The sequence below is a fragment of the Heterodontus francisci genome, chromosome 32 (genome assembly GCF_036365525.1).
Source record: "Heterodontus francisci isolate sHetFra1 chromosome 32, sHetFra1.hap1, whole genome shotgun sequence".
Classification (NCBI taxonomy): Eukaryota; Metazoa; Chordata; class Chondrichthyes; order Heterodontiformes; family Heterodontidae; genus Heterodontus; species Heterodontus francisci.
The window spans coordinates 53,832,000-53,848,759 of record NC_090402.1 but is presented as its reverse complement, the minus strand read 5'-3'; the positions used below and the strand labels follow the sequence as shown (position 1 = coordinate 53,848,759).

The 16,760-nt window shown below is 50.7% G+C and overlaps 1 protein-coding gene across 2 annotated transcripts in view; it reads left to right on the top strand.

Moving 5' to 3' along the window:
- The window catches only part of zgc:101858 (uncharacterized protein LOC449555 homolog), a 30,824-nt gene that overhangs the window by 11,397 nt on the left and 2,667 nt on the right, over nt 1-16,760 (top strand). The window contains exons 3-6 of one of the 2 annotated variants that reach the window (XM_068011978.1): nt 3,242-3,311; nt 11,138-11,174; nt 11,755-11,818; nt 13,238-13,628. In XM_068011978.1, coding sequence (XP_067868079.1) covers nt 3,242-3,311; nt 11,138-11,174; nt 11,755-11,818; nt 13,238-13,321 — 255 coding nt within the window. In that variant the 3' untranslated portion in view covers nt 13,322-13,628. Of the gene's footprint in view, nt 1-3,241; nt 3,312-11,137; nt 11,175-11,754; nt 11,819-13,237; nt 13,629-16,760 lie in introns of those variants that run through there. The other variant, XM_068011977.1, reaches the window with a different exon arrangement.

Genomic DNA, 16,760 nt, shown 5'->3' with positions numbered 1-16,760 from the left:
CGTAAGAACAGGAGGGGCCCATTCAGCCCCTCAAGGCTATTGCACATTCAATTATTTATTTTTACTATTAGAGATACAGCACTGAAACAGGCCCTTCGAGTCTGTGCCGACCAACAACCACCCATTTATACTAACCCTGCAGTAATCCCATATTCCCTATCACTAGGGGCAATTTACAACGGCAAATTTACCTATCACCTGCAAGTCTTTGGATGTGGGAGGAAACCGGAGCACCCGGAGAAAACCCACGCAGACACAGGGAGAACTTGCAAACTATTAGATCATGGCTGATCCCTACCTCAACAACAACTTGTTATTTATATAGCACCTTTAATGTAATAAGACATCTCAAGGAACTTCACAGAAACATTATAAAACAAAATATGACACTGAGCTACATAAGGAGATATTAATGCAGATGACCAGACGCTTGGTCAAAGAGGTAGGTTTTAAGGAATGTCTTAAAAGAGGAAAAGGAGGTAGAGAGGCATAGGAAGGGTATTCCAGAGCTTAGGGCCCAGGCAGCTGAAGGCATGGCCACCAGTGGTAGAACAATTTTAAAATTGGGAATGCTGAAGAAGCCAGAATTAGAGGAGTACAGATATCTTGGAGGGTTGTAGAGCTGAGGAGAATACACAGATACCTCAACTCCAATTACCAATGTTGATCCAATCTCTTGATACTCCTTACCTAACAAAAATCTATTGATCACAGTCTCAAATTTCAATTGACTCCCTGCATCCACAGCCTACTGGGGGAGAGATGTGCAGATTTCCACTAGCCTTTGTACGAAGAAGTGTTTCCTGACATCACCCCTGAACAGCCCTAGCTCTAATGTTAAAGTTATGCCCCCTTGTTCTGGACTCCCCCCCGCCCCCACCCACCAGAGTGAATAGTTTCTCTCGATCTACCCTATCAAAACCTTTAATTGTCTTAAACACCTCAATTAGATCACCCTTACTCTTCATATTCAAGGGAATAAAAACTTAGTTTATGCAACTTGTTCTTGTAATTTAACCCTTTTAATGCTGGAATCATTCTGCAGCCCCTCCAAGGCCAATATATCCTTCCTGAGGTGTGTGTCCAGAATGTAAAGTAGAGCTACAGATGGATTCAACCAGGGTTTGGTACAGCTGTAACACAACTTCCACTCTTTACATTGAGCCCCCTCGAGATAAAGGCCAACATTTCATTCGCCTCTACTACTTTTTGTACCTGTCCACTTTTAGTGATCTGTGTGCTTGGACACCTAAATCTGTTTGTTTCTCCACAACTCCTAGTCTCTTGCCATTTAGAAAATACTACAATTTATCTTTCTTGGATCCAAAATGGATGACCTCAAATTTCCCAACATTAATCTCCGTTTGCCACAGTTTTGCCCACTCACTTAATCTGTCCATGTCCCTTTGTAACTTGCTGCTCACATTGACACAACTTACTGTGCCTCCTACCTTAGCATCGGCTGCAAACTTGGATGTATAACTCTCCTTCCTTCATTCAAGTCACTGACATATATGGTGAAAAGCTGAGGCCCCAGAACAGGTCCCAGAGGAACACTACTCGTCACATCCTGATAATCCGAGAATGTTCCCTTTATCCCTACTGATTGTCTCCTACATCCTACCCAACTTCCAACCCATTCACAAGCTTCCCACAAATTCCATGTGCTTTCATTTTTCCAATCTCTTCTTTGGAACCTTATCAAATGCCTTCTGGAAGTCCATATAAACAACATCCACAGACCCTCCACGGTCACCATTTTACTGACACACTCAATAAACTCCACTAGATTAGTCAGATATGGCCTGCCCTTCATAGAGCAATCTCTGATCAGCTCCCACTTGTCCAAATGCTCAGTCACTCTGTCTCTGGCAACAGTCTCCACACAAGTGTCATTCGACTGACAGGACTGTAGTTTCCTGGTTTCTCTGCAGCTCCTTCCTTAAATAATGAAGCAACATTTGGAATTTTCGAATCCAATTGCACAGTTTCTGAAACAAGAGTTTTGGGAGATTTTAACTGATGCAACTGCAATTTCCTCACCTGTTTCTTTTAATACACTGGGGTGCAAACTATCATGTCCTATAGATCCATCTGTCTTAAATTATATCATTTTCTCCATTACCTTTTTTTTAAACTGGTATTAAATCCACTAATCTCCCTTTGGCTTATTCTTAGATTCCATTCTCCCTTTCCTTCACTATGGAAACATTTTCCAAGTCTGCCAGCCCCTTGTGGTCTAGTAACAGTGTCACCTGCATCTGTCCTTAATGTGCCAACACCTCCCTTACTGACTCTCTCTGAATATACTTATCGAAAAACTTACTGTTCATTTGATACTCCTTGCAAGTATTTTTTCATTCTCCGTTTTGCACATTACTTGGCAGTCCTTTTGCTTTTCATAATGATCCCTTAACTAATAGCAATGAAACAGATTATATGGCCATTATCATATTGCTGTCTGTGGGATGTTGCTGTACACAAATTGGCTGCTATGTTTCCTAAATTACAACAGTGACTATACTTCAAAGGTACATCATTGGCTGTAAAATGTTTGGGACTACCTGAGGCCGTGAAAGGTGCTTTAGAAATGCAAGTCTTTCTTTGCGTCATGCAGACTGAGAGACCTGTCCCATGTTAGGATTCAGCTGCCCTATTCTGTCTCTCACCTGTCACACATGGGCATGGGGAGTGACCCACCTGTTCCACATGGGTGGGTGGTTTAGGGACGGGCTCAGTGACCCTCCTATATAGGTATGTGGAGGGGTGAGGGGCTCAGTGACCTACCTGGATAGGTATGGGGAGGGGCTCAGTGACCCACCTGTCCAGATATGGGGAGAGGTGAGTGTGAGGCTCAGTGACCCAACTGTCCAGGAGCGGGGTGGGGAGGGGTTCAGTGACCCACCTGTCCAGGCATGGGGAGGGGCGAGTGTGAAGCTCAGTAACCCAACTGTCCAGGAGCGGGGTGGGGAGGGTCGGCCAGTGTGAGGGAGGGGTTCAGTGACCCACCTGTCCAGGTTTGGGAGGGGTGGGGGAAGGGCTCCGTGACCCTGTCCAGGCTTGGGAGGAGTGGGGGAAGGGCTCAGTGACCCACCTGTCCAGGTTTGGGAGGGGTGGGGGAAGGGCTCCGTGACCCTGTCCAGGCTTGGGAGGAGTGGGGGAAGGGCTCAGTGACCCACCTGTGCCACACATTCACCCAAATCCAATATTTACCATGTTTTTTTATCTTGGCTTCCCATAGTTCCCTGGGGTTTTAGCCTACTGTATGTCGAAATCAGCCCTGGACCAGTTCACTCGATGTGTAGCCCTGGGTAAGTGCACTCTTGTTGCAAAATTCTCCTGCTGGTTTCCTGTTAAATTACGTAATTTATGACCTACACTTGCTCCCAATTAAACAACACCTCAATTCTAAAATTCTCATCCTTTATTTTCAAACCCCTCCCTGTCTCTGCAATCTCCTCCAACACCACAATCCTCCATGATATCTGTGCTTCTTTAGTTCTGGACTCTTGCGTATCCCCGATTTAATTGCTTCACCATTGCTGCCTGCGCTCTAAACTGTGGAATTCCCTCCCTAATTTCTCCGCCTCCCTACCTCTCCTGCTTAAGGATGCTCCTTAAAACCTACTTCTTTAACCAAGCTTTGGTGGCCCGTCTTAATATTTCCTTATGTGGCTCAGTATCACATTTTGCATTAGAATGCTTCTGTGAAGGGCTTTGGTACATTTTATTATGTTAATGATGCTATATAAATACAAGTTGGTAAAATTTGAGCTCAGTTTTGTACTTCCTTTACACTGTCCCCATCAAACACTCCCAGGACAGGTACAACACGGGATTGGCTGGGCAATTTGGAGCACTTCCTGTGTGCAATTAGTCAAACCAGCTGCACCTGAGCAGGCTGTGGGAGCTGGAACTGGAGAGAAAATAGCAGAGTGCTTCAACTGTGCAACTGTTGCACTTTTTCAAGGACTAAGAAGACCTGCAAGTCATTTTGCAGAGTTGGGTGTTGGAGTACCAGAGCACTGTTTTTTGCTTGGACTGTTGGGGGAGGGAGGAGGCACCGGAAGATCCAGGGGTGGGGCTGCCAAGTTCTCTAGGGAGCCCCTGTACTTGCTCTTGTGGTTACCTCCCATCTTGCACAAAGGGGGCTCCCTCCCCACCCCCAACTGTGTGGCTCGGGACGGCAGGAGCTGCCCGGCTGAAGAACATCTTCACAGTCTTTACAGAACAGCGGAAAAGGAGAGAACCAGGTGGCTTTAACCGACCCGGGCAAAGAACCCTCCCCTAACTGGAAGACAGGACCGTGAACTCTGAAGTAAGAAGCTCCAATCACCGAACCACAGCAACATCCTTGCAGCTCATCTCTCCCTTCCAACACTCGGCTGTCTATCCTCTCCTCTCCTTGACCTTTTTCTTTGCACCCCTATTCTCCTCTACCACCCCCCCCCCATTATATTGCTTTAGTTTAAGAACTGTTAGCTTTATTTCTTAAGGGTGGGCATGGCTCTGCAACCCCATGGCAAATCCCTCTTCGCCAGTGGCAGGGCCATCTCTCACGTATGCTTCTGTAGCTGCAGCTGTTGCCCCGTCACCGTTTGCACTAATAACATCAAAGGATGGGGTCAAGAGCTACGTCCTTCCGAACATGACGATAGAGGTATATGTTACGGCAGTGGGTGAGGTTGACGGCCCTTTGTCCGTTGTTGCTGCCTCTATAATGTTCAGGAAGGCAGTGTTTTTCCTGAAGACTGAGCGGGCGGTGTCCCTGGCCCTCAACAAGGGGCTCACTGTGGGTGGGACCTTTCTGCCAGTAGACCCCCTGGAGGCTACTGCGCAATGAGTCATTCTGTAGAATGTCCCGCCTTTCATTCCTGGTGAGCTCCTCCTTCCCCACCTGCACTATCTGGGGCAGGTAAAGACGGGGAACACCCCAGTCCCGCTCGGTCTTCGGGAGAACAGCCTCCGGCACGTATACACCTTCCGCCGCCAGTTATTTATGCAGCTGGTGCGGGAGGGGGTCACAGATGGCCATTTCAATGTAGAGTTCCAGGGGATGGCCTACCACGTCTTCTGGACGTTGGATGGGGCACGGTGCCATGTTTGCAAGGGGGTGGGGCATGTTAGTAAGAACTGCCTCAACCTCCCGGCTGCCAAGCCCAAGGTGGCGCCGCTGCACCTCCTCCCACTCCCCCTACACCGCCACCAGATAACGTTCAGTCGGTGCTGCAGGCTGTAGTTTTCACAGCCTCCGGTGGGGTGGGGGGTGCGTGTCCAACTGGAAGGAAGGCGCGCAGGAAAAATGAACATCAACAGGCGCATCCCCTGGGCACCATGGCAGAACCTGAGCCTGAGCTCAGCCCAACGCCCGCTCCCGATGAATCCACCTGCCCCAGGGCTGGGCTCAGGCACAGGGTGACCAGGCAAAAGGTGGGTGGGAGGCAGAGGCCCCTGATGACATGGAGGTCTCCGAGCTTCCGCACCCCTCCCGAAATAAGAGGAAGAGACGACCCTCCTCTGAAGAAGGCCCTGAGCCACGGGGTCCATCTCCTGGCGTGGGTCCTCAGGCTCCCCCTGCCACCAGCATGATCAGGGCCTCGAGCCCTGGGCGGAACTCTTCACCCCTCGGAATGGAGGTGGGGAGATGCCCATGTAATCTTGTCAACTCCTGACGTGGGGGACCCGCCTTTGGACCCCATGGGAGAAATCATTCCTTTGGCTGATGGGTCGGGTGTCCTGGGTGAGGGCGAGACCTGTGAGGGACTGCCCTTACAACAGCCTGATGCTACCGCCTGGAATGTACCCGACCCAGAGGCCAATCTGTGTAATTCCCTGTCTGCTGGTCCTATGGGTGCTGACGGGACGGGAGATGGCCTCCTCTCTCCACCTCCGGTCCCGGCTCCGGCTGGATTTCCAGAGTCAGGCACTTCCAACTCCCCTGGACCACTCATTGGCCTGTGAGGTGGAGGGAGGTCCTGAACCGCTGGCACCCACAGGCTCCAGTTCCATTCTAGAACCCAGAGATGACTCCTCTGCCATCGATCCTGGGGGTGGGATCGTGATGGAGATGGGACCAGCTGGCGCAGCCGGGACATCCGCCACACAGTGTGTGGTGGTTGTATCGGCCACTGGCGGTGACGAGATGGAGGAGGATGGGGACTCAATGTGGGGCATGGAGGACGATCTTGATTCCATCGCCAGTGAGGTGGTGGAGTCCCTTGTGCCTCCCACCAAGTCTCCTCTCATCCCCACGGCGGAACTCCTGGATTTCCTCGCTGCTTGCAGGGGTTGCCACAATAAAGTTCAGCTGGCCCTCAGCCGTTGGTCGAATCTGGCGCTGATCATCCGGTCCGTCCGTGCTGCCCTCAAGAAAGCGGGGAAGGGCGCGGGCGTGAAACTGGTTGAGAGGTGCCAGTTTAACGTGTTCCTCAATGGGTTGCTGGAGGAGTGGAAGGCCAGGTGCACTTCCACTCCGTCCTCACAGTGAGGTGTTGGTGACGGTTTTTAAGTACCTTTGACATGAAGACAACCATAGCCAGCTTCAACATCAATGGCTGCAGGGGGTCCCACTGCAGATTTCACAATCTCTCAGTCCTCAGGGAAGGGAGATATGCAGTGAGCTTTCTGCAGGAAACCCACACCATTCTGGGAGACGAAGCCACCAGGCACCTGGAGTGGCAGGGTGGGGTCTACATGAGTCACCTCATCCCTATTTCTATTAGGGTGGCTATCTTGTTGGCCCCAACTTTGCAGCCAGAGTTCTTGGGGGTCAAGGAGCTAGTGCCGGGCCGCTTGCTCCACCTCGCCGTTCGCCTGGGTAGTGTGCCGCTCCACTTTGAGAACGTGTACGCGCCCAGGCCCGGCGAGTTGCAAGCGCGCTTCTTTGAAGACGTATCTGCTCTCTTGAGCTCCATCGAAAGCGGCGAATGCATCATCCTCGGGAGGGAAATCGCTCCAGTCCCCAGTCAGTGGAGATGTTGAGGGGACTGATCAACTCCCTCAATTTGGTGGACGTCTGGCGGAATCTCCATCCGGACTCCAGCGCCTTCACATGGAGGTCTGGAGGGGGAGGGTGCCGAATCGACCGCCTCTACTTTTCGCAGGCGTGCGTCTCGGCAGCCTCCCTGCGGCTGGTGCCGTGCTCGGACCACCACCTGGTGTGGGCGGAGTTCACTCCACTCCGCATGCGGGCGGGGTCCGCGTACTGGCACTTTAACAACCGGCTGCTGGAGGACGAGCGATTCTGGGACTCATTCCGTCGATTCTGGGCAGACTAGAGAAGGAAGCGGGGGGGCTTCCCCACCTTGAGGCTATGGTGGGATGTGGGCAAGACCCACATCTATGTCTTCTGTCAGGAGTACGCGAAGGGGTCGACCAAGAGGCGGGAAGCCGAGATCGGGTGCCTAGAGAGGCAGGTGCTCGAGCTGGAGTACCACTTCGGTCGCAGACCTGGCCCTGTGGCAGGCGTACAAAGAGAAGAAGGGCGCACTGAGGGACCTGCAGCTCATAGGGTCCCGAGGTGCGTACGTGAGGTCGCGGATCCAGATCCTGGAAGGTTTGGACCGCACCTCACCCTCCTTCTACTCGCTGGAAAAATAGTGGGGGGGTCCGTAAGCTGTTCGTTGAGCTGCTGGCCGACGACGGATCCTCCATCACAGATCCGGAAGGAATGGACCTGCTGGTCCTTACTTATTACAGTGCATTGTTCTCTCCGGATCCGTCCAGCGAGGACGCGTGCAGAGTTTTGTGGGAGGAGCTGCCAAAGGTCAGCCTGGAGGGCACCAAAGGTTTGGAGACTCCACTCACGTTGGTGGTGCTGACTGGCACCCTCCACCAGCTCTCAAGGGGCAAAATCCTGGAACTCCCTTCCTAACAGCACTGTGGGTATACCTACCTCACATGGACTGCAGCGGTTCAAGACGGCAGCTCACCACCACCTTCTCGAGGGCAATTAGGGATGGGCAATAAATGCTGGCCCAGCCAGTGATGCCCACATCCCATGAACGAATAAAAATAAAATCCAGGACAACATTCACCTGTTCCGGGACCTGATCCACCTTTCCCAGAGGACTGGTCAGTCGGTCGTCTTTCTCTCCCTCGATCAGGAGAAGGCGTTTGACAGGGTGGATCATGAATACCTTTTCGGGACTCTGCGAGCATTCGGTTCCATTTTGTGGCCCGGGTCTGACTTTTATACACTGCCGCAGAGTGTCTGGTCAAAGTTAACGGGTCCTTGACGGTGCCCCTTCGCTTTGGGAGATGAGTGCGTCAGGGATGCCCCATGTCCGGCCAATTGTATACCATCTGCGTGGAGCCGTTCCTCTGCCTGCTTCGCAGGAGGTTGACAGGATTGGATCTGCGTGAGTCGGCCATGTGGGTCGTCCTCTCGGCTTACGCCGATGACGTGCTCCTCGCAGTCACAGATCCCGTTGACTTGCGGAGGATGCGCGACTGCCAGCAGACCTCTTCTGCCCCATCCTCCGCGAGGATCAATTGGCAGAAATGTTCCAGACTCCTGGTGGGTCAGTGGCGAGTGGACTCCCTGCCGGAGGAGTTAATACCTTTTGCATGGAGCACCACACACCTCCTCTATCTCAGTGTCCACCTTAGCCCCGCTGCAGAAGCCTGGCCGGCAAACTGACAGGAGTTGGAGGCGAGAGTCGGAGAGCGCTCGGCTGGAGCGCTGGACAGGACTGCTCTGAGTGCTTTCCTACAGGGGCCGAGCGCTGGTCATAAACCAACTGGTAGCCTCGATGTTGTGGTACCGTTTGGTCATTTTGGCCCCGCCCCCTGCATTTGCCAGTAAGATCCAGAAGAAGCTTATAAATTTCTTCTGGGGCAAGAGGAAACATTGGGTCTCTTCCGTGGTCACGAGTCTCCCGATCGAGGAGGGTGATCAGTCACTGGTGTGTGTCCGCACCCAGGCTGCTACTCTCCGCCTTCAGACCCTGCAGAGATACCCACACGTTGAGCATCTTCCCAGATGGTGCGCGCTGGCAACGTATTTTTTCCGGCAGTGTCACTGCCTTCAAGACGACACGCAGCTCCCGGCGGAGACTGTTTGCCGCGCCCCTCTGAGGGAGTTGCCTGTCTTTTACTGGGAACTATTCCAAGTCTGGAACATGGTCGCCTCCAGTCAGGGCGCTCCCCCGCCGGCGCAGGAGAGCGCCTCAGCTGTCCGGGCGGCCGAATCCGGGTACGGACCAGTTGGCGGAGGAGTAGCTGAAGCCCCTGGGATGCCCTTCGCTGCGGGTGGCGAGGGGGCTCAGGAGTGCGGAGTGCTTCCGGCCGCACTGACCCCCGCTTGGCCGGAACTGCTCATCGGACCCAGGCCCCGCAACCCTCCTCGGGAGCTGGTCCCGCACAACCCGAGCCACCTCTCGGAAGTGCCCTCTGTGCCATTCCAATTGGCAAGGAGGGGTTTCCTGTACGGGCTGCTCTTGCACACTCCACTTTCTCGACCTCGTCAGCCGGCCGGACACGACCTAGCGGTCCGTGTTGTCATCTGGCGGCGAGGGGAAACCCCAATGGAGGTCTCTCTACCCAGGAGTCCTCCCCCTTTACATCGGGGACCTGGGGTGGAGGGTGCTGCACAGGGCAGTCTTTTAAGTACGTAGACTTTTAAGTAGGTTTACCGACTCCCAGGCTGCCTGTAACTTCTGCGGCCTGGGCGAGTCCGTGTTCCATGTGTATGTGTATGTGGAGTGTGCGAGGTTGCAGCCCCTCTTTGAGTATTTTAGGGGGCTGCTGCTCAGGTTTTGGCTGTACTTCAGCCCCACGCTCCTGATCTTTTGGGCACCCGGTGAGGAGGGGCTTGGGCCGGGTGGAGGATGTCCTCTTCGGTCTGCTCCTGGGCCCGGCCAAGGTAGCAATTCACAGGTCCAGGCTGCGGGCTGTCGGGGGGTCTGTCCTCACTGTTTGCCTGCCCCGCTTCTGCGGTTATGTTTGTGCCCGGGTGTCCCTGGAGAAGAAGCATGCGGCGTCTGCTGGCATGCTTGAGACCTTCCGCGACCGGTAGGTACCGCAGGGGCGGGAGTGCATCATCGACGCCGAGAATGGCATTTTGATTTGAGATTTTGTTTTATTTATCTGGTTTTTAATGAAGTTATTTTAAAATGTCTATAAAGGGGACCTGGAAAATAAAGGCCCCTTTGACATAAAATACATAAAAGGGGCCTGGGGTATAAAGGTCACCTTAAAAAAAAAGGGGGGTTAGATACAAAAAAAGGAAAAAAAAGGGTTAAATACAGAGTCTCAACATCCAGAAAAAGCGACGCTAAGAACCCCGCGTCGTCACCTCTCCAGAAGGCCTGCCGAATCTAGTACCAATCAGGCACTTGCATGGACTGCAGCGGACCCTTCCCAGGATCAAGGACCCCGTCGCGGAAGTCCTGCCCTTGGATGACTACTAACCAACCAGAGGCCATCAGCTCTTCCGCTGGTAGGTCAGGGAAGGCGGGGAGTCACGGGAGGGGGGGGTCAGCAGCCAGGGTTGGATTTTGGCTTACTGATGCCCCCCAATGCACTAAGTGCCTTTTAAAGAGGGATTCCCCGCTCCGGAGCCAGGAAGCAGCCTGCATGGTATTCTGTGCTGTGCTTCCCATGTGGTGGCAGGATCACCTGCTGCACAGCTAATTGCAGTGGTGGTGAAATGAGGCCCTTTATTGGACATTAATTGCCCAGTTAAGGGCCTCAATTGGTGACAGGGCAGGAAGGCCTTTCACAAGCCTTCCCACCACGGATTAAATTTTGGTGGGCCCCCCTCCCGACACCATCCGTCCCAATTTTATGCCCTCCCCACCTCCAAAGCTGCGCCCCCCCCCCCCCTTTACTGGCGTCAGACACTGCAATCTGCACAAACTTCCGAAAAGTCGATATGTATGATTGAGCTCAGGTCAATAGGAGGACTCGAAAACTATCGGCTCATTCTGGTCCCACCCTTCAGGCCGAGAGAGGGGCCTTCGCTACGTGGATCCCCCACCCCAACCCCTGTGGTTTCCAGATCCTAAATTGGTGGATTGGTGATAGCTAGCCTCAGACGCAAGTGATGGTTCGGAATGAAGTTATTCAGAGAGTGACAGTGCAATTGGGATTGAGAGGAGACCCCAGTGTAACACTCTGTTTCTCTCCCCTGCAGAATTGGCTCCCAAGAAGGTTCGAGTGAATGCTGTGAAGTGAGTAATGGAGTTGGCTATCCTCTTCCCATTTCCATTTTGTTTGGGATTAATGCATCTTCTCCAGCGTTGGATCAACACTTTCTCTCTCTGCCCCCTCTTATCATCTGAAGGTGCTCCTGTGGGCTGTGACCCAGGCCCTCCAGTACCTTGTCTATTTGCTCTTCTCATGTACGATCCTGGACAGTGAGTGTTGAGGCCATTTGACTGTAGAGGGCATCGCACCCAAGCCTGGTCTGTCCACCTCTACAGCCACCACATATATGAACTTATGTACTGGGAGCACCAGCTGTATCCATCCTACCGAGGGTTCTGAGGCCAACTATACCATTGCCTCCTGCTCCCCTAGTTCAGGCCAACTGACTCAGCACAGTGAGAGGTCACAATACCACCTCCTGGTCTGAGCAGCAGCACCTGTCTCGTGTGCTGTCCATGGCTGGTGTGCTCTTGTGCTCCGTCGCTCTCTGGCACTAACTCGCTCTCTGGCCCACTCACTTGCTCTTACTTGTTCTCAATGGCTCTGAATCTCATGCTCACTGTCTGTTGTCTAACTATCTCGAATTCTGCTCTTTCTTTCTAGCCCTGGAGTGATTGTCACAGACCTCCAGAAGCGAGCTGGCCTGAGTGAGGTGGATTATGCTGAGGTAAGTTCTTGACTGGTATCACAGGAGTGTTAGGCCAGAGGAGCTCACCTGGTGACCGCTCAGGGTAGCAATTGGCTGCACTTGTATCTCCTTCTGTAATTGAGAAGCTCAATCAGTTCAGGCTCAGGTGCACTCCTCTGTGAGGGATGTTTGGTGTCATATTTTGGATCATGTTGGACTTGGCTAATTGTGCTTGTGCCTGGAGACGTTTGCTCCAATCCTCCTTCCCTAGCATTTAACTTATCTGGTTCCTTTTCCTTCTCGGTGATGTTGGAGCCTCTGTTAAATCAATTCTCCCTCTGTTCCCAAAAGGATTCCTTTTGCATTCCTTCAGGCCCCTTTTCACCTCCCAGTCGCTCTATATTTCAGTCTCCTCTCAATAATCGGGCATGCCTCCTCCTGCTCCATACCACTGTTCCTGTTTCCATTGTGTAGCATGAGGAGCTATGACCCATGCTGGCATGCCTGACTCCACCTCTCCTGTGTAAACCTCCCCAGGGGTCCCACACATCCACTAAGCTTAGACAGGGTCAGGGGATCCTGGATTGAATGATTTGGGGAGTTACATGCTCCAGCTGGATTGGAACAGTGACATCATCATATCTGAGATTTGAGAGTTTTAGTTTGAGAAGGAACAGGCAGGAATCTGTGCAGCACTACTAGTAAAGCTCTCTCTAAGCTATCCCCATCAAATGCCCCAAGTGCAGGTAGAGCACAGGTTAGATACAGAGTAAAACTCCCTCTACACTGTCCCATCAAACACTCCCAGGTCACGTACAGCATGGATTAAATAAAAAAGCTCCTTCTTGGCACATCCAGCTTTGTCGCTCTTGTCCCCAACCGATACCTTACTCCCTCCCATCCCAGTCTTTTCCTGCAGTCCAGCCCCCATCTTTGTTCCCTAAAGTCCAATAGATACAGTTTTGAACGTTTATTGCGGGCAACTGGTTTAGCCATTGATTCTCCTCTTGTCTGCTAAAACTGCTCATTATTGTAGGATCATCCCAAAATGAAGAGATAACCCCCAGTTTCTTCTATAATAGCATAAAGTGCTGGAAATACTCAGCAGGCCTGGCAGCATCTGTGGAGAGAGAAATGGAGTTTACGTTTCAGGTCTGACTACCTGGTCTGTGTATTCAAACATTGCCCCACTGTCTGTTAAGGACACAAGGATACATTCCAGGCTAACAGGTGTCAATTACACCCATCCTGAAACCATCAAGAGACATTCCTGAATTGAATGGGTTCTTCTGAAACAAAGAAGGTGTGAAGTAGCTACATCCTAATGGGATTATACTCATCCAGACATTAATGAATGGCCATAGAGTCCACATCCTGGTCTGTTGTGTGATCACAACAATGGAAAGGGCCACGTGTCTCCTAACAGAAGCTAATGTGAGAGATTTTTTACCTTAAAAGGTAGCTCACTGGAGAGAGAGCGGAGACCACAGCAACATCACAGAAAAGCAGTCCAGCGAGAGGCTGTGGAAGGATACAACCTAAACAAGGAAGAAGTCCTGCTGCTAATTCTATACTTCAACTTGGTGCAGCAGAGAATTGGTGGGCCACCACCTCCAGTCTGAAATATTAACCACCAGAAATCTACAACACCTCAACAAATTCAAGACGACAAACACCCAGGCCTGCATCTTTAAAAGAGAATGTTCTACTTAGAAGATACAATAGGTTTACCGTAAACCACGAATACCTATCACACCTTAGACCCTTGCCCTTTGCCATCTATCTATCTTCTCTTAAGAGTACATGCCAGAGTGAATGCATGCGCAAGTGGTGTTGCGAACATTTTGGGGAATTAATACTTTTCAATAAATAGTTAATCTTCTGTTTTAAACCTACAAGGAAACTGGTCACTGTCTGTTTATTTGGCAAGTAAAACACTCAGGGGCTAACTCATCATTTTAAACAAAATACGATTGCAGTCAGTTGGGAGGTGAACAGTGGGAACCACCCACACCCCATACCACCTGGCTGGAAAACTTCTCTTCCCATTCCTGCACCTATGGTGTTCCCCAACGATCTATTCCTAGACCCTCCTGTTTCTCATCTACATGCTTCCCATCAGCGATATCATCCAAAAACACTGCATTAATTTTCATATGTACGCTGATGCCACCCAGCTCTACCTCACCTCCATCTCTCTTGACCCCTCCACTGTCTCTAAATTGTCATACTGCTTGTCTGACCTCCAGTACTGGATGAGCAGAAATTTCCTATAGTTAAAACTAGAAAGACTGAAGCCATTGGGCGAGAATTTAACTCATTCAAAACCCAACCACTTGCACACAATTAAAATCGTCTTTATCCCTCATCACAAACTCTTTCCCAAACTATTACTATTCCTTGTTCCTATTTCTGGGGCGGCGCAGTGGTTAGCACCGCAGCCTCACAGCTCCAGGGACCCGGGTTCGATTCTAGGTACTGCCTGTGCGGAGTTTGCAAGTTCTCCCTGACCGCGTGGGTTTTCACCGGGTGCTCCGGTTTCCTCCCACAGCCAAAGACTTGCAGGTGATAGGTAAATTGGCCGTTGTAAATTGCCCCTAGTGTAGGTAGGTGGTAGGGAATATGGGATTACTGTAGGGTTAGTATAAGTGGGTGGTTGTTGGTCGGCACAGACTTGGTGGGCCGAAGGGCCTGTTTCAGTGCTGTATCTCTAAATATAATATATAAATATTGACTCCAATCCTTCCCTGAGAACTGTCTGATGCCAAACTAGACTTTTTACAATCTTGACGTCCTATTTGACCCCGAGCTGAGTTTCCGAACCCTCTCCATCACCAAGACCACCTATTTTCACCTCCATAATATTGCCCATCTTCACCCCACTTCAGCTCTTCTGCTCCTGAAACCCTCAGCCATACCTTCAGTTACCTCTAGACTCTACTATTTCATTGATCTCCTGGCTGGCCTCCCATCTTTCACCTTCTGTATACTGAGAATTCAAATTTGCAGCTCATCTTGCATTTAAAATGCTCACATTCGTGTTTAATCCTTCATAGCCTTCCCCCTCCCTAACTCATGTCCTCCAGCCCTACACACTCTTCCTATTCTGGCCTATTTTGTGCATTTTCCCCCTTCTTTCGCTCCCCCCACCCCCCGATGGCTGCATCTTCTGGAATTTCCTTCATAAACCTCTCACCACCTCCCTTAAAATCCTTTGTAAAGCCCAAAACTTTGACTATTTTTCTGGTCACCCCACCTATTTCCTTTGGTTCAGCATTCATTTCATAGAATCATAGGGTCATTATTGCATAGAAGGAGGCCATTTGGTCCATCGAGTCCATGCCAGCTCTCTGTAGAGCAATCCAGTCAGTCCTAATACCCTCCTGTATCACCATTGCCCTGCAAGTTATTTCCCTCAAGTGTCTATCCAGTTTCCTTTTGAAATCATTGATAGTCTCCACTTCCATCATGCTCATAGGCAGCGAGTTCCAGGTCACTGTGTTAAAAAAAAGTTCTTCCTCACATCTCCCTTGCATCTCTTGCCCAAAACCTTGAATCTGTTTCCCCTGGTCCTTGTTCCATCAGCTAATGGAAACAGCATTTCTTTGTCTAAACCTGTCATAATCTTGTCCATCTCTATTAAATCTCCCTTCAATCTCCATTGCTGTAAGGAGAACAACCCCAGCTTCTCCAACCATCCTTGTAGCTAAAATCATCATCCTTGGAACCATTCTGGTAAATCTCCTCTGCACCCTCTCAAGGACCCGCACATTCTTCCTAAAGTGTGGTGACCAGAACTAGATGCAATATTCCAGTTGTGGCCTAACCAAAACTTCATAAAGATTCAACATAACTTCCTGGCTTTCATACCCAATACTTCTATTTATGAAGCTCAAGATCCCCTATACTTTACTAATTACATTCTCAACATGTCCTGCCATCTTCAAAGGTTTATGCACACGAACCCTGTGATGGAATCCGTGGTTGCAAAGCTTGTTTTGTTTTTAGACCCTAACTGAGAGGGAAACTAGAATTGAAACAGAAACTGGAAAAACAACTTCAGGTTTCTGGGGAAACTGACACTGGTTAGAACCAGATAAAAGGAGACAAAGTACTTACTCCCCAGCTGAAGCAGACCAGGCGAAGTGGAGTGCCAACAGGCAAAAGAAAGTAGAGATTAAATCCAAGAGCTGTTTCTGTTACTTGAAGTAGCCGACTAAACAGACCCGTCCATACAGTGCACAGGTTGTAACTGAAGGACTTGGATAAAGGGAAAACTGGTAAATTCACACCATCAAGATTGTCATGAGCAGAGTTGAGGAGGTTCTGGAGAACTGTGTCTAGTGTGAAGACTGCACCCTTGGAGTTCGGAATGAGAGGGAATTGCTGTCAGAAGAATAGCAGCTAAACCCTTGAAGAAAGGAGCTGAAAATCTACCTGAGAAACTTCAAAGTTATGAAGAACTGTGTGACTAATTTTTTGTTTCCATATATGCTGGGTGGAACACCAAGCTGACCCTTATGACCAGGCTTATGATTTATAAGACCTGTGTTCTCAGCACCTTGCTGTATGGCTGTGAAGCATAGGCAAGTTACAGCTACCAGGAAAAGAACTGCAGTGCATTATGGGTATATCCTGGCAGGACAAAATCACAAATGTGGTAGTCCTCTCAAAGGCAGGGCTCCCAAGTGTGTTGGCACTAATCAAACAGAGGCAGATTCAGTGGATCGGACATGTCCCCAGGGTGGAAGATGGTCGCATACCCAAGGACCTTCTGTATGGTGAGGTAGTCAGGGCCAGACAACCAGTGGGGTACCCAAAGCTCCGCTTCAAGGATGCTTGCAAGTGTGACGTGAAGGCCCTAAATATTGATTATCGCACCTGGGAGTCACTAACTGGCGAAAGAGGGAAATGGTGACACATCCTGTGGACTGGTGTGCACTACCACAATGACCAGTTACTACAGCGGCTTGGCGACAGG